Source organism: Arthroderma uncinatum (genome assembly GCF_011692745.1).
Source record: "Arthroderma uncinatum strain CBS 119779 chromosome Unknown scaffold2, whole genome shotgun sequence".
In the NCBI taxonomy this organism is placed as follows: Eukaryota; Fungi; Ascomycota; class Eurotiomycetes; order Onygenales; family Arthrodermataceae; genus Arthroderma; species Arthroderma uncinatum.
Genome location: NW_022983864.1, coordinates 4,092,307 through 4,113,102, shown reverse-complemented (window position 1 = coordinate 4,113,102; position 20,796 = coordinate 4,092,307). Strand labels below are relative to the sequence as shown.

The 20,796-nt window shown below is 50.3% G+C and overlaps 4 protein-coding genes across 4 annotated transcripts; 1 reads left to right on the top strand and 3 right to left on the bottom strand.

The window, feature by feature from the left end:
- Positions 1–10: 10 nt before the first annotated feature.
- GIQ15_03224 (extracellular proline-rich protein) lies at positions 11–895 on the bottom strand (the record flags this gene model as incomplete). The annotated part of the gene is made up of 1 exon (XM_033550641.1): positions 11–895. One exon carries the CDS (start codon positions 893–895, stop codon positions 11–13), a length of 885 nt encoding a protein of 294 aa, XP_033407802.1.
- A 3,264-nt stretch (positions 896–4,159) lies between these two features.
- GIQ15_03223 (monocarboxylate permease-like protein) lies at positions 4,160–5,828 on the bottom strand (the record flags this gene model as incomplete). Its single annotated transcript, XM_033550640.1, has 2 exons — positions 4,160–4,322; positions 4,378–5,828. The coding sequence occupies 2 exons, from the start codon at positions 5,826–5,828 to the stop codon at positions 4,160–4,162; spliced, it is 1,614 nt and encodes a 537-aa protein (XP_033407801.1).
- Positions 5,829–12,987: 7,159 nt separating this feature from the next.
- GIQ15_03222 (uncharacterized protein) lies at positions 12,988–15,188 on the bottom strand (the record flags this gene model as incomplete). Its single annotated transcript, XM_033550639.1, has 4 exons — positions 12,988–14,224; positions 14,276–14,520; positions 14,601–14,645; positions 14,751–15,188. 4 exons carry the CDS (start codon positions 15,186–15,188, stop codon positions 12,988–12,990), a joined length of 1,965 nt encoding a protein of 654 aa, XP_033407800.1.
- Positions 15,189–16,698: 1,510 nt separating this feature from the next.
- GIQ15_03221 (uncharacterized protein) lies at positions 16,699–19,401 on the top strand (the record flags this gene model as incomplete). Its single annotated transcript, XM_033550638.1, has 1 exon — positions 16,699–19,401. One exon carries the CDS (start codon positions 16,699–16,701, stop codon positions 19,399–19,401), a length of 2,703 nt encoding a protein of 900 aa, XP_033407799.1.
- Positions 19,402–20,796: the final 1,395 nt, after the last annotated feature.

Sequence of the window (20,796 nt, the reverse complement as noted above, 5' to 3'; positions counted from 1 at the left end):
CAGACGTCGTTTAAAACCATGAACGGCGCTTGGGGGCGCCAGTTGCGGTGGGCTGCTGGGAAGACAAGGTCGGGGGAGTGTAGGTAGACTCTGGCGCAGGTGGCTGGGGGGCACCGGTACCCGTACCAGTGGGCGGGGTCGATGTTGGCGGGGGAGTCACGGTGGAAATGCTTGTGCTTGGGGGAATGGTGACGGTCTTCGTTCCCTCGTGGATGTCGGTGATGGTAATGGTCTGGCATCTACCGCATGGGCCGGGAGGGAGAAGGGTCACTGGGGGCACAACGATGGTGATTGTTCCCTCGTGGATGTCGGTGATAGTATAAGTCTGGCAGCTAGGGCAGTGGTGTGGTGGAGGAGTAGGACCAGCTGGTGGAGGAGTGACCGTTGGTGCTTCACATCCATCTCCTCGGCACTCAGTGATGGTGACGGTGACAGTTGCCTGTGGTGGGCAGGTGTTTCCGCCGCCGTTGCCATGGCAGTCATCACCCTGGCATGGTGGTGGTGGTGGTGCTGGAGTGGGCTCTTGTGGAGGAGGTGGTGGTGGTGCCGTAGTCTCGGTGACTGGGTAGCAGGTGGTGGTGGTGTAGGTGGAAGCCGTTAGCCAGGTGCTATACCAAGTGTAGCCAGGGATAGTTGCAACTGGGGTAGAGCAAGGGACGAAAGTGGTAAGGGTAATCGTATCGGTTCTGGTGGAGGTGACGGTGTGAGTGGACGGGCCGCCTGGGGGGTTGGTAGGTCCAGGGGGAGGAGTTGGCGGGTTTCCGGTTGTCATAGGAGGATTATAGTTGCCTCCTCGTCCTCTCACTTCAAGGTCTGGGAACCTGTAGCCTGCTCCTGGGAGAGCAAGGGTAGTGCCTGCAAGAGCAGCAACGATAAAGGATGTTAAAGCAACCATCGTGAAAGTACGACCGACAAAAAACAGTTGCGTAACGAAGGGGGTGTCTGTTGGAATTTAACAAGTATCAACGAAGCGAGTGACGACGCTGGAAAAGTCAGAAAAGGAAGAGTATTATATTCTTCTTGAATATGAACGATAGTAGATGATGATAGTAGAAAAACTCAAGGGGAATACCAGTCGGACATGGCATATTTATATATCTTCCCACCGGAGATATACATCAGAGTCAATCCCACGTCACAGCAGAGGTGGCTGGTCTCGACCTATCCAGCTTGGAGGCTTAGATCAAAGCCATGCTTTCTTTTCTTCCCTTTTCACCTGGAAATCCATTTGAGTTCGGAACTCCACCGGCAACATGGCCCTGTCCTGATAGCTAAAAAGTGATGCAAGCCACCGGGTTGCTATGGTATTGGGAGTTCAGAAGGAAGAAACACGTAAACGCCTTAGGCACCTGTACCGGTTCCCAGTGGCTTCCTCGGGTAAACACCATAGGCTCCTGGAAGAATATGCTTGCTACTGTGGTATTATTAGAGCAAGTCTAGTAATTTGTAGTGAGACAAACGAGTGGTATGGTCGTGAGTGAGACCATGCTCATCCGTATGGACGGATGCATCCTCAGGTGAGTCTAGCTGAACTGCTAGACGTTACGGTGGGATCGCATCCTATCGAGAATACACCGTCAGCTCGTCCCAAGAATATGCGAGACATGGTATCTTCCATGAATCCATGAACCGAGAGATCCGTCGGTTGCTGATTGCTCCTCGCCCCTGGTCCCGATTGGTATAAACGGTGCGATCGGTGGACCGTGGAAGGTAACCATGGAGATAGAGATCCGAGATAAGATGCTACTCTCGCAGCGAGAACACAGTCCGCACCACATCGACGGGTCCGTTAATAATTCCTCGATCCAGCGGCCTGTTGGGTGTGAGCTTCTGCTGGATGACGACAAAATGTCTTGCATCGACGATGGGTGGGCGTCTGAAACACGAATCAGATGGCGCGCTTCTCAGCTGGGCGTCTTTAAAGCGTGGACTGGTCAGCTCTCCCGATATAAAAATAGATAGACCTTTCCTCCAGCCATGCTTTTTTCGTTTTTTTGTCTTTGTCAAATTCGACTTCGTTCCGCGCGAGAGTTCCTGTATCAAGCTTTTCGCTGCGCCGACGATGTTTATTATTCTCCGAGATCCTCTCGCCTGTTGTGCTGCGGCTGTGTGACGGGAAAGCCACGGCGGTTTTGCGCGTCTACTACTCGGTTAGCATAGCCGTTTACCTGTAATATCTATAAGATTTACTCAAAAAGAAACGGCCTGTTTGGTGATGTTCATATTGGTAGGTTCGGTGAAAGGTACGGAGTTTCGTAGAATGCTTGAACTTCCTCCGTGGCTGGTGTTTTGTTACCACCAAGACTTGTGCACACCTCACGTTAAAGCTCTTGGTATAACTGGTGGCTATTAATGGAAGATTGTTCGGTCATTCAGGCATCGCTTGCCCGCCGTTGGTCTATTATGGCGTTTCTGCAGCTAAAGTAGCAAGACTATATCCAAATCACGTATTGTGTGATCTATATACGAGAAAGTAGTGCTGTGGGTGAGTTGGCGGGTCGACAAGAACCGGAAGCGAGAGCGTGGCCAATAGCCTCTATTTACATTCCTTGATAGTGAGACTATGAGAGTGCTGTGTATTTGCAGCACTGCAGGCGAGCCCATAACGCTATTAGAGGGCCTCTATAATAATTATAGGCTCGCTTATATACTGTAAATACGCAGCACTCTTGTATAAAACAACTTAAAATACCAAAGAAAGAGAAAAAAAAGCCGTTACAGCTCCATTGTATCATCAAGGGAGTAATGGGGATCAATTTTTCCATCCTCTGCCTGTTTGACCTTGATATCGTAAATCGCGTCCAACTTAGGCTTCTCTTCCTGGCTCAGGTATTGCAGTCGGTCTTCCAGAGACGTGAACTTGCCGTAGTAAGTTTCGTCGATGAACGTCCAGTATATCTCATCAAATATGGAGCTATACCGTGCTGCCAGACACACCCAGAATAATTTGTTATCTAAAGACTTCTCCGTATGTTGCGATAGCCTCTGAGATTCTTGCAACCTGCCGTCAGATATCATATCAGACTCAGCCGCTCGTAGAGCATCCAAGAAAAGATGAAAGCGAGGCGTATAGTGAGTCAGGAATTTGGTGAGGTCTGATTCCCAGTCCTCAGGAGCTTGCAGTAGAAGCCACTACGGAGCCACGTAGCTAAACTCGGCGGGGGCTACATAGGTAGACTCCCAGTCTATGGCTGCTGAAACGCGGATATTTTCAATGTCCACAAGTATATTTGATGGGCGAAAATCGTCACAGTAGAGTCGGAACGCTCCTTCATTAAACCGAATACGTTTGACAACTTTCATAAAAAGGCAGCGAGCAACAACTTTTTTGCGACAGTTAGCTTCATTTTTTGAGTAAGGAAGTGCAACATATGCTGTGTGGGAAGAGACTTAAAGTAGTTAGCCGCTGAATCAAAGATGGCGCCTGGATCTGGAAATTCGTAAGGCGGGACGTTTGCAGAAGTTGATAGCTCATTCATGTTAAATGTAAATGGCCTTCTGGCAACTTTTTCGTTACAGAAGATTGTTCGTCCCAGGGAGCTGAACCGAACGATAACCTCAGGGGTATCATCATGAAACTGTATCCAGCTGGTCCTCTGCGAAATGGTCAAACTGCATGGTGATAGTGTTGCAATATAGGGCAGGCAGCTTACTATATCGACGTGGACCACAGCAAGGAAGAAGAATGCAACAGCGTAGGAAAAGATCCAATAGCCATAGTGAAGTTGCAGTTAACTTGGATGTTGTTGGAGGCTTGGCACCGATAGCTTTTTGTATTGATAGACATATATTATGTATTGCTCTAATCGGGCAAACCTCAAGATATAGCCTAAATAGAATCTATCTACACCTTAATAGGCCCTTATAGGGACCCTAGTGACGTTATAGGTTTATCTATAGTACTGTAAATATATAGTACTCTTATACAACGCATGCCTGTTCACAGAGACCTATTGAGAAAACAAGGACATTGAAACGTTTATGTCTCTACCCGAGAATAACAACGCCGGAAAGGGGACCCGTCACCATAAACCCAGGTTCCGAGGAGAAAGCAATAAAACAACGGCAAGCATAAACGTAGAAGCTATGCCTGGAAGGGCCACTGCATTAGGGCCACGAAGAATTAACTTTTGAGAGTTTCTTTTTCTTTTTGGTATCGTTAGTCTATCTTGAACGGGCTCCAGCCAACTCGAAGCACCCTGGCAGCGATGAAAAACACGAGCCCTGTGAAGTAGCAGCAACTCGTCCAGGTGATGAGACCCCAGTAGTCACCGCCGTTACGGGTGAGGATTGATCCTCCAATGGGTATACCGGTCAAGCATCTATGTCATGTAATTAGAAAAGGAATGTAGGTAAGACAAAGGAGGGTGTACATACCCAAAGCTAACGACCGTGTACGCCGTGGCATAGTACCGTCCGTAATTCTCCGTCTTGCATGTCTGGCCAACACACACTGGCGTTAACCCAATATTGCTCCCACTCGAGAAACCAAAGATGAATGCAAAGGCTATCGTCATCGCCTGGTTGCCATTGGCCGGAAGCCACAGGCAAGAAACGGAGAGCAGACACATCAGGACTGTGACAATCATCGTATTGAAACGCCCTGTATAATCAGATATATACCCTGGTGCCCATCGCCCGAAAAAGGATCCAACATTAAGGATGGCCAGGAGCTGGTAGGATAGTGCCTTTGGCATGCCATGGTGGAGAGCATAGGAGGAAATATAGGTAAGAGGCACGAACAGACCCCATTCTATACAGAAAATGCCAATTGTCGTGCACGCAAATACCGGTTCGAGGAGAATACGAAGGTCTGGCATGATGTTCTCCATGGTTGCACGCTTCCTGGGTAGTCGTGATTTGACCAACAAAAGCCCGGCGCCGAGACTGACAAAACATATCAAAGCCAAAACACGAGTGGCCCAGGCGAATCCAATCTTCGTGAAGAGGGTATCCAACACCAAGGGAAAGACAATACCTCCCACGCTACCACCGGTGGCAGCTAGGCCGGTTGCCCGACCTCGAAGGCGGAAAAAGAAGTGGCCAGGATTGGCCACTGCAGGAGTGAACACCATCGAAGTTCCTGCAGCACATACCACACCAAAGACAACCATGATCTGCCAGTAATTGGTACAGAACCCAAGGGCAATTAGACTCCCGATTACTAGAGTCGAGCCAACCAACACTAACCCTTTGGGGCCCTTTGCGTCAAAAATAGGGCCAATCTGAAGACCTCCAAAGAAGATAAGGAAAGAGAAGACCCCGAAGATCCATGATATAGAGCTCTGATCGTAATCTTTCAGCTGGTTCTCACTCATATAAGCCTGGAAGGTTCCTATCGCGTTAACCAGACCAAAGGAGCCAAAAAGACAGAGGAAACATCCAAACACAACCAGATAGGCCTCCAGTCCGCCTTCGGGGTATATGTTGCCGTCTGGATCTGTTGACATGCGAGAACCTAGCCGGGTAAGGTTCTCCGGGTCTGCTGGCGGAGGTGGCTGCGATGACCGTGAACGAGCTAGGCGGCATTCTGGAGAGTTAGGCTCTTGATCCCTAGTAATAGCCTGGAATAGCAGCCCATCGCCCGCCAACGGTACTGCTTTTTCGTTGTAAATCGGCCCTTCTCTGGTGTCTTTAGTGGCTGATATGTCCGATTCACCTCTGGCGCTGTCACCGTCGTTTTGTGAATTCTTCTCCGTAAGCAGGACAGGCCCCTCTGATTCACTCTCGAACCCTGCACTAGTAGTATTTTCAGGATGTCCATCACTGTGCTGGCCTTCTCGACGGATATGCGCCCCTTCGGCAATTGTGCCGTCCTGAGATTTCATAATCGGAATTAAGCTCTTCCCCGCACCCTGGTTCCGATGGACAAGAAGAGAGTCTAACCCTTGAGAGAATCAGGGAAATAAATATATATTATTTCCTGTCAGGCCTCTTGGGAACATATGATAAGGGAGAAAAGACGAAAAGAGAAATCTGGGGCATGTCGTATGGACATATCCATAGCTTTTGTGGCCATCAACAAGACTGGCCGCTTTAACCGTTAGAAATTTATATCCATAGGCTGTTTCATAAGCACTGATTCTAGTCTTGATTCGCCGGCCTCCCAGGGTGGATTTTTCGGCGAAAGGATATGCTGCCCGGAGCTTGAACCCTGGCCTAGTGGACAGGGCTTAACATGTTGATATCGGCAGCCTCCGCCAATACTCAGCACAGGCTAGAGGAAGCTGGCCAGCCATCAGGTTCCAAGAAATACGAATTGTAGTTACCAGGGGCCGTTATGATGCTGCCGTGATGCTGCCGTGATGCCGTCGTGATTCCGGTGGTGGTTTGGCGAGCAAGAACGCATGGAAGATGCATGGTGGCTTGCGGCAGCCACGCGGAGTTGTCCCTTCGACGTTGCTTTTTCCTTGCTGCTTTAAGAGGGTGTTTTTGGCCGGCGGCACATACTTCGGCTCCTGGACAGGTTGATGCATCCTCTTAACCACTTGATATCGAGAGAATCCAAGGCCGTGCTGACCGTCTATTCTCTTGATACGAACTTACCCGCCAGCCTGAAAATAAATAAACATGGTCAAGAGACTCGGGGCCTTGACTATCAAAAGGAACGACGAGCCACCTCGTTTCAGCCAGCGGCCGCTGGTTCGCACAAGACGCACGCCACGAAATGACTATCGCGGCGAACGGGTGTCTGTGATGAGTTTCCTGGGGCCCGAGCCAGTCGGGTGCACCTTGAGTTGGTGGGGTTGGAAGGTTTGAGCGAGGCTGCCGCGGACCTTACTACTAGATCAAGAGAATGATAACGAATATCGACACGGAACGACATTTTTCTGTGGGACTGTCGGGCAAAAAAGGCTTTATGGGGTCGGGAAGAGTTCGAAGCTCAGACGTAGGTTGAGGCCGTACTTTGCTTGCGGTTGCCGAAGCCCTGAACTACTAAGCATTGAATATGGCTATATATGGACTATGCTGTCCCGTTCTTTTGCAGACATTGACCATCCTGGTAAATATTCGTCCTGCGACTATATTCTATATTATTGTTATTATTTTCAAGAAGTGATCATTAAATTATGATATCAAACGTTTTATCTAGTACACTCCATGCGATGTTTGATAACACACGAGATACAGATCTGATAAGCACCAGCTTCTAGTTTTAACTACCACGAGAACTTCATCAGTGCCTTGGTGTTGCCAGCAACTCTATACTCCACTAGAAGGCATTTAACCCAGTCCATCAGGTTCCTGGAGCCTTTACAGATAGTACTCCGTATATCAATATAGGTTCAATACCCTAGAATGTTGGAGTTTTATCTCGTTAGCTGACCAGTATCTGACCATGGAGATTCAATTCCACCACCTCGTTTTCAGGGTTACTATCAACGAAGACGAGGTAAGTCGATTCTTGATTTCTTTCTACAATGGCGACAGACTATCAGATTAGAGAGGGTGAGTTTCTCGCAACTCTGTGGATCCATGAGAGATACATCCAACAAAACTGGTCTGGCCATCCTCCTACGTCTATATCGATATGGTCAAGATGCCCACAAACCTTGCTCATACCTAATTATAACATGATCTACAGTCCCGGACCTGGGCTTCGGTGCAGTTGATGTTCAATCCTGTTCACAGGTACCCGGTCTTTTGGATGCAATTGACTTCTGGCAGTCCCACGCCGATCAACAGGCTACCCGAGCAGTTATACTCCGTATGTGGCAGACGAATACCTCCGTATACGAAGTTATATTTAGACATGCACATCTTGACTTCTTAAGAACGAATTCACACAAGATATCGAGGAGCTTTGGCGTTTTTAGCGTATTTTTGGTGTTCAATTTGATTGATGGATTTAAAGCAATCGTGTTTCATAGACGTACGAATGACTCCGAATGCAGAAGGTCCTCGTTAGCCGGTAACTGGTAACGATGTCTGGAGGATTACTGCCTGTTCGGCGTTTGGTCGATCTCGTACCAGCCATGGATAGTCCTATCGCAACGCTAAAGGAGGCAGCCTCTTCAGCTGTGCCGTCGTTTCTCCATCACGAGGAAAGGACCGAAAGGGGTAACCCGCAGCGCTTCTCTCCCGCCATCCATGATGTTAACACGGCCACGACATCCTCCATACCCCCCTTTTAAACGGCGTCACGCGAATGCTGTCATACGTATATCTTGCATACATGGCCTGCCATACCACATGGCTGTGCACGACAAAAGGCGCTTCCGTAGAGAATTCCTCGACAACTCTGAAGCCTTGACGTCACAGCTCGGCGAATTAGGTATCTCGACCGAAACCAACTCGGTGTTGCCGCCGCAGAGATTTCTTACTGCTCGTAGACGACGGAGTATGTATCCACCGAGATGCTTGCGGAAGGGATACATCTTCTATATGCGGTGGAACCTCGGCCCATGCTCGGTGGTTTCTCATTGGCTGGAACACGATGCAACGTGACACTGACTAAGGGTGTGCCATATGACGTAATTATGGTAACGGCCCGTGATTGGCTGAATATGGAATAAACTTCTTCCGATCCCGGGATCGCGGTCGCCAAGACCGCCAAGACTAAACACGGACAAGTTACATAAGCAACTCTTCTTTGACCACAAAAGAAGCAAATATCAAGATCTTTTGTCTTTGGATAGTGCCATAGTACATGGTAGAGAAGCAGGTTGACGCAGAGGAGAAGGCCTGAGCAGAGAGACAGACATACATGCAAGAGAAGAACCCCCTGCTGCAGAGAGTGATGATGTGCTGACTTTTATCCAGCGAAGGATCGCCACTTCTTCACACTTGCGCTAGGATGGAGAGATTTCCCGTGACTTGATGGCCTATCCCTGGCTCGCATTCTCCATCTTTGCTACCATCAGGGAAGAACCGAACCTTCATGATGTTGTCTGAGCCTCACGGAGATCTCCTGCTTCCATACATCGCCCATACAGCCCGTCCCCTTTGTTTCCAACGTATAGAACACTCGGGACTATCGAGATACGGTGACGATATCAACAGAGATATCGGCCCTATGACATAATAGCTAAATGGGCGACGAGTGCACTAATATCGTGAGCTCCACCCCCTTGACCATGTCGACTCTCCACAGCCTGATTTCACCAATCATCTTGACCAGATCCGCCAATTTCAGCCCGCTCTCGTGCTCTGTTCATGGCTCCTTCTCCGTTGCTTTTTTTGCCTCTGGGATCTTAATTTAAGCCCGAGTCTGATTCGTGAAACGCATATATATAATAGCTGGCGTGACATCTCTCGGTCATGCCTCGATGATTATAGAAGGTCTCTCTTCCTCCACGCAAACTCAGACCGAACCCCCCTCTCGACCTGTATATACGACCTGTTTCCCTCACCCCGGAGAAGGATACGGCGCATACGCACGCCGACCTCTATACGTGGGCGAGTCTCCGCTGGAAGGAAGCTGGTTGAGCGCAAACACCGGCGGCAGCTACGCATTCTTGAGATAGAGCTAGTTCGATAACTACACCTCAGAAATCTCTATTCCGTTCATTTTCCTTCTCGCCATTTCAATTGGTTCTCGTCCAAGTGCAATCACACGATCACATACTGCGCGCGCCCATTTGCAGCAAACCGTTTCTAGCTATCTCCGAATAGTAGCCCAAAAGCGACCATCCCCTCCTTTGCGCAAACCGTGAAACTCGCCCAGTGCCAGTAAACATACCCTACAGAAGCCCAAGCCCCAACGCAACAGTAGTCGTTCACCATGCCGTTCGTGAATCCTTTCGCCAAGGACGAGAAGTTCTTCCCCGGAGTCCTAATACCACTATCTGGCGGTTCGCCTACGAGTAAACTCCCAACGAAAAAGAAGTCCGTAGGCGGCACTTTTGACGAAGAAGGCACCGCCACTCCACCACCCACCGAGTATGCTGAGCTAACCATCGAGGCTCTGAGAGCTGAGGTTGAGGGTGGTGTTGCCGCATCCGGCCAAGATACTGCATATGACAGTACGTTTTGAGATCTACTTACCCCTTTGCTTTATAGACCGGACGAAGGAAGCGCCGGTTCCTCTATAACTTACCCGAATTGGCGAAATTGGTGGCGCTATATGGTCTTGCTTTCTTAAAAAAATGGTCTAATTGATATCTTCATTTAGGGAAATCTATGGTCATCAACAGGGCAGTCCAGGATATTGGAATGGGTCGATATCAATGGCAATTGTTCGTTTTGTGTGGATTCGGCTGGTTAGCAGACAAGTGAGTTCTCCAACTAAACACAGAAAAAGGTGAAGTATATCATATTGTATGTTCAAAGGCTAATATCTCGGTTTTCAGTTTGTGGCTTCAAGTAAGATAATAGCATGCTTCGAACACCAGGAGCTTGGCAACTTATTAACATATTTTCAATAGGGTGTTGCTCTCACACTACCAAAGCTATCTCTCGAGTTCGGCATTAGTGAATCGCATGTTCGATTTACCACCTGCGCTTTGTTCATTGGTCTTTGCTTAGGATCGATCGTCTGGGGAACCGCATCTGATATCATCGGTCGTCGTCTTGCCTTTAACATGACGCTTTTCCTATGTGGCGTCTTTGGCATAGCTGTTGGCGGTAGCCCATCTTGGATCGGGTATGTATAGCATTGTTGGTTGGGTTGAACAAACCACGGAGAAAATTGAGTTGCTGATATATTCCCTTAGCGTCTGTGCTATGTTCGCGTGTCTCGGTCTAGGTGTTGGTGGGAATCTACCCGTCGATGGTGCATTGTTCCTCGAGTTCCTTCCATTCGCATCTGGAAATCTCCTAACTATGCTCAGTGTCTGGTGGCCCGTTGGTCAACTAATTGCCAGGTTAGTCTCTTTGCTGCACTCTTTTTCTATTTCTAGTCTAATGTCATCTACCTACACAGTCTTATCGCATGGGGTCTTGTGCCCAGATATACCTGTGCAGATGGTCTACCATCCTGCCACCTTGCCCCAGCTCCCTGCTGTGCTAAAGAGGACAACATGGGCTGGAGGTACTTCACCTACGTCCTTGGAGTGTTCACCTTCCTCATGTTCCTGGCCCGTTTCTTCCTCTTCCATCTCTATGAGTCGCCAAAATTCCTGCTGTCTCGTGGTCGTCAAGAAGAAGCCGTTGCTACTGTCCACGGTATCGCACATAAGAACGGTGTCAAGACCTGGCTTACTGTGGAAATTCTCAATGAAATCGGTGGACACCCAGATGAGGTCCAGAGCCAGAAGTTGAGCACCACAGAAATTATTAAGAGGCAGCTAAACAAATTCTCTGGAGAACGTGTCGCCCCGCTATTTGCGACTAAAAGACTTGGATTTACCAGTATGTTACTTGACACTTGGTTGATTGAGAGCTACCTTAGCTAATATTTTATAGCTGTTCTGCTGTGGTTCTGCTGGGCAACTATTGGAATGGGCTATCCTCTTTTCAACGCCTTCTTGCCACAATACCTTGCACAGGGCGGTGGAGACAAATACCCGCCCCCAACTACCAACCAGGGTAAGTCTACTACCGTTACCCCTATCTAACTACTCAGTCAGTTAATATATAAAAACAGTTTATCGTGATTACGCCATTACATCCATCGTTGGTGTCCCCGGTTCCCTCATCGCCTGTTACACCGTCGACATCCCATTTATCGGACGTAAAGGTACCATGGCCATATCTACTATGATAACAGGAATTATCCTCTTCTGCTTCACCATCTCCCCAGACCCGAAAGTCCGTCTCGCCTGTACCTGCCTTGAAGCTTTCTTCCAAAACATCATGTACGGCGTTCTCTACGCTTATACGCCTGAGGTCTTCCCTGCACCAAACCGTGGTACCGGAACAGGCATTGCAAGTTGCCTTAACCGTATCTGTGGCCTGTTGGCGCCGATTGTGGCTATCTATGGCGGTAGCACAAACCCCAAGGCACCAGTATATGCATCTGGTGGTCTCATGTTGGCTGCGTTTGTGGCTATGGTGTTGCTTCCAATCGAGACGAGAGGGAAACAATCCCTATAAACTATTCAGGTAATGGGTGGTTTAGACGCTGTTATCTGGATGGCTATAGTTTACTGTTTTATGTGAACCTTTAGAAAGAGAGAGAAATGCCCGGATACAATGGGGAGGAGGCTGTGGCTGTGGCTGTGGCCATGGGTGAAGCGACTGTCGCTAATGAAACGTCTGTCTTTGTACAGATCATGTTTATGTTGATGTCCATTTCCTAATATACCCAGGTGGAGGTAGCCAGTCTTCTTTTTGTGACGAATAAAAGACCAATTCAATATATTTTCTTACTATATATACACACGAGATCTCTCTATAATATATTCTATAACACATACTGCTACAAGAGGGATCCTTTGATGGATGATGTGGCTGTTGTACGCGTAACTGAACCCCATTAGTTCAGCCTCAGCCATAACTGCAACGACATAGGTTGCGTAATCACCCGCGAACACCCTCAAATCTTTGCGCCTAGATATTCCCTATCCATAAAGCTCATCCTTCAGCCTTCATCCCCCATGGGAAGTTCCGTGCTATCAAGCGTAGCTCAAAACCAAGGAAAGCCCTTTTATTTCTTTTTCGACATATCCCTATCTAATACTACAGCTGCGGGAAAAAAAAACCAATAATGCAAGTAGAGTATAAGCACAAACACAGGCGGTCTTTATAAACACCCATCATCCATTTCTGGTCAGGCCAAGGGGGTATGGCATGACCTTTAAAGAGTCATGTATGTACGGAGCATTCTGTACGTCTAGTGCTGAGAAGGTTCAGAGGGTCAGGGTTGGGGTTGAAATTGAATCCATAGCATAGCATAGCATAGCATAGCATAGCATAGCATGATGTAACGTGACATAAAGAGGATAGGACAAAAAATTAACAAAAAAAGAAGACCAATGCTAAACATGCATGCGTGAATCGGAGAGGGAAAGGGAGGTAGGAAGAGGAGTGCCGGTAAACACCGACCTGGCGGTGGAGAGAGGTAGGTAGTTTGGTAGGTGAGATGCCCCGGTAGGGAAGCGGGAATCACGAAACAGGTTGTCCAGCCATCCTCCTCCCCCTCCTCCCCAGCAACGTAGCGTTATCTAGGCTAAGCTCGAATGGCTGCTGCGCCGACCGAGCGGCGTTCTCCCGTGCTGCAGCTGCCACCGCTGCACTGTGCTGGCCGTAACCACCTTGCTGGTATTGCTGGCGACCTCGCTGCTGTGGCTGTTTTGTAGCAGTAGCTGCGCCAGCTGCGCGACGGGCCTGTGCAGCTGCACTCATCTGCTGTTGTTGCTGGCCTGTGCTGATATTAGTACCTCGTAGTTTGTTTTCAACCGCTGCTACGTCAGGGTTGTATCCTGCGCGTGGTTGTTGTTGTAGCTGTTGTCCTGGTTGAGCTTTGCTATAAGGGAGGGTTGCCGCGGCGTTACTTCCTTGGTCGTAGTAATGCATTTCGCCTTGGAACTCGGCGTCATCGCCACCGTACTCTTGTTGCTGGTCGACATGTTCTACTTCGCTGAGCGGGTCGAGGGCTGCACCTCTGTATCCGACCTTGAAACCAGCCTTGCGGCGTTTGGCTTCCTCTTCTTGTCTATGGACTGCATATCCGACATCGAAGACTTCGCGTAGGTTCATCGCGCCAGGGGAGCGGAAGTCAGCGCGACGAGAATTGGGATCGATGCCAGTGAGTGGGGCCTCGAGGATCTTGTTGACATTGGAAACAAGTGGGGTGGCGAGGGGAGGGGCATCGTCGGCAGCAGTCGTTTCTTCGTCCGTCTGTCTAATCCATGGGTGAGCAAGGAATTCTTTGATGGTATATCGCTTATCGGGGTCAACAGTGAGGAGATGTGAGACCAGGTCCTGGGCGGACTTGGAGATTTCATCCCACCATGGTGAAAGGAAGGTATATTGGCCACGCGCGACCTTTTCGGTCAAAGCCTGGATCGACTCATCGTAAAAGGGCGGAAAGCCACAGAGTAGAGTGTATAGAACACAGCCTAATGCCCACATATCAACTGACTTGGAGTAGCGTTCATCTTTGACGATTTCAGGGGCCGTATAACCGACAGTACCACAGGGAGTCATTGTTTCACTATCCCAGATAACCTTTGAGAGACCAAAGTCTGCAACTTTTATGACACCGATGCCGCCCGCGCCAACACCAGGGGTAAATTCACCTTCATCGACTTTATCTTCATCGCCGGGGGCAACAGGTTTGGGGTTTTTTGTTGGGGTGAAGGGTGCTGGATAGAAGAGCAGGTTCTCTGGTTTGATATCGCTTGTGGAGGCTTAGCAGGTGGATAACAGTAGATAACTGGAGTATACTGACCGATGGACGACTCCAGATTCTTCATGTAGGTATTCTATGGCTTTAGCAACTTGCAAAATAACATGACGGGACAGGTTTTCGCTGAAGTAGGTCAAGCGAACGATCTGATGGAACAGTTCGCCACCAGGGCATAATTCTAGAACGATGTAGTAGAACTGGGGCGATTCAGAGAATTCGATCAATTTTACGATGTTAGGATGGTCAAGTTGGCGCATTATTTGGACTTCTTTGAGAATACTCGCGCGCTAAGGATGTATCAGCATTGGCTGGAACGTTTGATAACAGAGAGTAGGCAGAAGGGGGGGAGGGATGGAGGAGGTCTCACCTCCACCTGCTTCTTCTTGATGCTCGGGTGAAGGTGATTATCGCCCTAGACGTTACCCAGGGCGCACCGGTTGGCAGAGAACAAACAGAGAGAAAAATCGACACATGCGAGTGCAATGGACGGCGAGCGGCAAAGTAGTATTCAACATACCTGCTTGGAGCTCATCTCGAACTTCCTGACGACCTTGATGGCGACGTCTCCCGACTGTCCGGACTTGTACTGGGCGCGATATACGTTACTAAAGGCGCCATCGCCCATCTTCTCGACGAGAGTCCATCGCTCAAGGCCAGGGTAATTGGGCAGTTTGGAACGGCTGAGCTTCTCCTCCGCCACAATCTGCTCGATCTCATGCTCGTGGACGCGGGTCTGGGGTTTTGTAGCGGTCGACGAGGCCTTGTTCGAGCGCTGGTGCTGGTCGATAGCGTCGAGTGTGCCGGTCGCCATACCGGGCTGGTACTGCGGCTGTGGCTTCCGCTGGGGCTCTGCGTGGACGGCTGTGACGTTTGTGGTGGGTTCACCGTGGGCAACAGACATACGCGCCTGTTTCCCATGGCGGATGAAGTTCTTGAGGTTTTGTATTGTACTCATGATGACGGAATCTGTCTCTGGGTGTAGGGAGTGGAAGGGGGGGGGGAGCGATGAAGGAGGGGCGGGTAGGACGGTGCGGCTACAGCAGCAGGGCCTAGTGAATGTTGGTCAGGACTGCTGGAATGCCTGGTCCTTGTGATGGGCTGGTCTCTTATTGTCTGTCTGATGATCTCCTGTGGCTGTTGCTGGCTTGAGATAAGCGAGTGACGGGGTGAAGAGTCTATTGTTATATACGCTGCATGGGAGGAGAAAAACCAGAGGGAGCGATTTCTGGGATGTTGACGTCAGTAGTGGACCTTGCTACTTAGCGCAGGAAGGGGATAGGAGGAGATCAGTGCCTTGAATGTTCTTCTTGCCGGGCTGTCCTGGTCTGAACAGCAACGATAAACAGTGCAGTTCTCTTCTCACATTCTTCTTCTTCTGCTTCTTGTGTTTTCTTCGTGTTTTTCCTACTGAGATTCCTCTTTTTTCGGCCTTGACGTTCTTTATTTCCCTTTTCGGCCATGTGTGTCATGTGACTTTGAGATCGTGCTGACTCAGATAGATGACTAAGTGTGATGACTAAATACTTACTAAGGCATATGATTAATCAGGTACATCCCGATAAGGAAAGAAAGAACTTCCGACCTTTTGGCGACTTCAACTCTACAACTTCAACTCTTCCCCAACGTCAACGTCGACAACGTCCAGAGGGCCAGAGATAGACGAGGATAGAGGGCCGGCAGAGACATACAGAAGCTGGTCCAGGATATATACAAAGACACAGATACAGGAGAAGGGCGGTGACACGACATAACCGGGCAGACGGCAGCCAGGTTAGAAGGGCAGAGATAGCCTCTCGTTGCTTTTTCTCTCTACCCAAGGTCCAGACAGGATGCGCGTTCAGCGGAACTATTGATGGGCAGAACCTGGAATACTTTGACAGTACGGAGTACGTGAGACTGGTAGTCTCTAGCAACGGACTATTGGCCCGCGTTCAAGACCTGTTCTTGCTTGCGTAGCCTTTGTTCGTGGGCACGCGTGGGTGCTTAACTTGAGACGATACATCGCCTGATGCATATAAATGCCAGGGTCCTTTCTTCAAGCACGCATCTCCGTCCCGTTTCAAGCCAACCTGCACCTCCTGACTCTCTCCGGAGTACAATTTAATACATAATTTCGCTGGTACAGCCCTTCGTTACTCATACCTGTCACTCCTTCGGTGCTCACCATCCACTCGCTCGGTCAACCTGCGCCATATCTTCGCCACACCCCGTCTCTACCACTGTAGCGGGAAACGTATTCCCTTCAGCATCGTCGAAATCGCCGCTCATTGGCCCACACTCCTATCAAACTCTCCGTCTTCACAAGCACAGCATACCACAGCACATCGGTGTGTTGGTGTGCTCGTCCAGAACATCGTGGCTCCGTGATGAAACGGAACCTCTACACTCATTGCTCAACCTCGACAGAATACCGTGGTATGTCGACGGGGAGTCCTGATTTATAAATGAGGCATCGCTCCTGGAAGATGGCGACCGTGGCGGACCCCATCCAGAGGCGCGAGAGCAGTGACAGACCCCATATGAGAGCCCATAAGGCCCTACGGCGATGGGATCTTGTCAACACGGACTGCCCGCAACGCTCTGCGGGCGCTGATACTACCGGTAATATGAACAACGGCTTCGTCTACTCGCCTGCGCGCGCGCTTCCTCTCACTCCACCGGCCATCACAGTCGAAGACCAGAAACCCCCTCCGAGTTCGCAGAACCACGGCACTGATAACCCCCACGTCGACCCGCAAGGCACCCTGACACCCACAAACAGGATAAACCTGCTAACACCAGATATCACGCCTCCCCGCGTCGTCTCGCGCTCCAAGAAACAAGATGGACAGGGCCAGCACCTATCCTCCGTGTCCTCGAGAACGACCTCCTATGCGACGGCTAGAGAAACACCATCGTCCGACGAAGAGACCGAGAGAGTCAAGTCTATCCCCCTACTACCCTGCAAGCACAAACTGCCGCATCCCTTGCGCAATACAACCGTTAGCTATGCGAACACAGGCGAGATGAGCCCTGATATACCTGCACAAGTGACCAAGCAGGGGCGCCCGCTCTTCGATACAAATGAGCTACAAGTCCATAAACGCAGCGAAAAGAAGCCCTCCCCTAGTTCTCGCCGCACCCAATCTCTTCAAGAGCACTTGCTCTCGCATGCTCGCCAAGGGAGTCTCCGTGAACGAGTCTGGAGCGAGCAGGATACCACACCCACTGCCTCGGTTGAAGCCTTTGCAGCGAGCATCGGCTGGCCCAGTGAAAGCGGTATGGACATCATGGACTCGGCGCAAGCACGCCGCATCTCAACTGCATCCACCACCACCATCGAAGCCGTTGTAATAGACACTCCACCACAGAAGAAGAGGACACTGCGGCATATCGAGAAGAACGGTTCTCTCCGATCCGTCAGCACACCAACGCCCAGTCCACCCTCTATGTCTAGACCAGTACAAACGCAGGCACAAGCGCAGCCACGCCTTGCGCATAAGCGTACCCGGATCACAAACGAAGATCGACGGAGCATCGCGTCCGACATGTCCATAGCGACTGCGAGCACCAACCTGACTTTTACTCAACCGAAGCAGGTTGAGGATGTCATTCGCGTGGTGGTCATTCCGCAGCGTCGGTCATCACTAAGGTCTTCCATGCCGCCCAAGCCAACATTACGCTCAGTACATCCAGGCTACCACAGACCAGCCACAGCCCCTGATTCGGGCGTAGGATCGTTCCACAGTTCGCGCAGGCACAAACGACGCACGATGTCGGAGTCTTTAACCTCTTCATCTAGTGGTCCTAGCGCTTTCAAACCAAAGATACCTGCACGACGGTCGTCTCTATCTGCTCCCACAAGTAGGAATACCTCCCGCGCTGGCTCTATATCTGGCGATAGCAATCGGACACCCATCACTGGCACTGCAATGAAGGAGCTTCTCAATTCCAAACCTCTGCCAAGGCTCCCGTCTGAACCAGTCAACCAACCTACACCAAAAATACAACCAGAGACCGAACGTTTCCTGTCAGAACTCCTACCGAAGCCACTCCGACTGTCTTCAACCTCCATCCCCACCCCGCAAATTATCTTAACCAAGGAGCCGTTCGACCACGCTCAGGATGGATCCGTCCGCCCACTAACCCCACCAGGCGGTCCATCAACGCCATTCCAACACTCCATCGAGTCCTTATCTCTTTCCCCTGGCCCTGTAGAAATCAGTCAGGCTACGGCTGTCCCTTTCTTCGCTCATAATAACAAATCCCTCTTGGTTGTTGAGCATCCGCTATCGGAGGCCCGCCCTTATACAAGCGAAATGAAACCACCACCACTCCCTCTCGAATATGTCGAATCACCACTCCGACATCCTCGTGCTGCGCCTAAACCCCCAGATTCGGCTGCACAAACCACACCGGCTACACCATTAAGGCGTGCAAATACATTGCCTTCGCGACCTCGACCCCCACTCCCAATGCAGACGGATAGTAGTAGTAACGGAAGTGGTCTTGTGCGCCGCCTGAGCTCCGTCCGCCGAAGGCTTAGTGCTCGTCGTACCTCCACCATAGACTCCATCCCCGCCACGACTGCAGCCAAGGATATTACAAGTAGGACGCATCACGTCCGCAATAGAATGGCAGGGAGGAAGCTGGATGGTAAAGAGCATCCGTTTTGGCGCCCACACGGTTTCTGGGAAGATTATGACAACGAATGTGCCATTAGCGATGGTAACGGAAATGCTACCAACAACGTTCCCAAGACCACGACTACGATCACTGCTGGAAAGGACCTCGCGTCTGGCGGATACGAGAGCGGACAATATGTCAGCAACACACTTGGGATCCCGCAGAACCGCAAACCATTCCAGGGCCCGATTGCATTGATCCGGCGTGTCTCGCAGCGATCCCGCTCTAGACCTAACCGCCTAACTAAATCCTCCAGTAAGACCAACATCACCTCATTCTCTCCTGATTCCCGACGGGAGAAACGTGTCCGTTACCGGCCCCTACACGAGGTACAAGATTGGATCACCCGCACTCGTCAGCGTCGCGAACAAGAGAAACTCGAAGCACGCCGGGAGAAGCTCCGCAGAGCCATTGGCGGGAATGTTATCGTTGACTATCACAGCGTAGCCTCGACTATGGACCCGGAAAGCGTCTTCTTTTCGCCTCGAAGAGAGGTGAACTAGACATCACTACTACCCGTTATGAGCGAAACCACGACTCACCCACGAAATATGTTATGCCAATTGAACGCGTTATGATGTCATGATGATTGTAAAGAGTAAGAATACGAGTACCTATACCATTTATACCAATGTCCGTTTCTGTTGTTATTCCACTTTTTGACGATGATGACGATGATGATGTTCTCCCCCCTACGTTTGTTCCTATGGACGATCAGCTTGGATTCTACACTAGATCCAGACCTGGCCTTCCAACGATTATGACGATGATGATTGATGAAACATGATTTGATTTTGATTTCGATTTAATTTGCTTTTATTCATGTTGATATCTCCCCTTTGCTTTGACCATTACAGTTGCTTCTTTGCTTTTTTTGTTTAATTGATTATGAGAACCGTATGTTGATTCCAGGCCTTTGCATCATTGCCTCATAAAGAAAGACAGTATCTAAATAGTCCATTCGCTTAATAGAGTCGTAATTAGCCGTTCGTGCTCGTTTGCCGTGCCTATCTGTTATCTATCTGTTTTGTGGCGTTGATTCTGAGCCGCGCAGTTTCAGCATCCGCTCTAGCAGGCCCGGGTCGAGGAATGGCTGCGGGATAAGCGACGAATCGAACTCTGTCGCCAATACGTCCTGTCTCCCCTCTTGCTGTGGCGTCTCCTGTGATGTTGTAGAGGGAGGGAGGATCTGGATATCTGCTGGGTGCCGTGATGGGTGTAGACAGCGGGCAGTCGAGGGCTTCCTGACGGCGACGGGCTTCCCTTTACCCTGCGCCGGCGTCATCTCGCTTCTCTTCTCTCTTCTCGTCTTCTTTTCTCTTCTCGTCTTCTCGTCTTCTCTTCTTCTTGTCTTCTCGTTGTCTTGTCTATCTTGTCTGTCTGTCTGTCTTGCTGTCGATGTCGTGGCAGGCGTCCACGTGACCACCGGTATCGCTTCTCCGCAAAACGTCGACAAAGACAAAGATTGGACAAGCGACATATCACAACCAAGAGATATCCCAGCGAGCCCTCAGCAGCGCCTATTCGCGAGCCACCGAGCCTGTGTTGCCAGTCGCGCTGCGATTGCCCGCCCACACGCCGTCGTCCCACACGGTCTCACCCTGTCCACACGCCGTACACGCCCATACACGCCGGGCGCCCGCACTGCGCACCCGTAGCCGAAAAGCCTATCTCCAACTCCGACACTCGCAGATCAACCGGCGGGGCTGGGGGTTTGGACTGGGGTTAAGGACATGGTGATAGCGGTTTCGGAGGCAGCCAGCACCGCATCCACTGCAACGATACAAGCATCTGGGCTGGGACTGGCGTGGAGTGGGGGTGATGTCACCAGTCGATATACTGCGTTCCCGCGCAGCAGAGAGGGAGCAACAGAGTCCCAGCGGAGATGAAGGGGACAG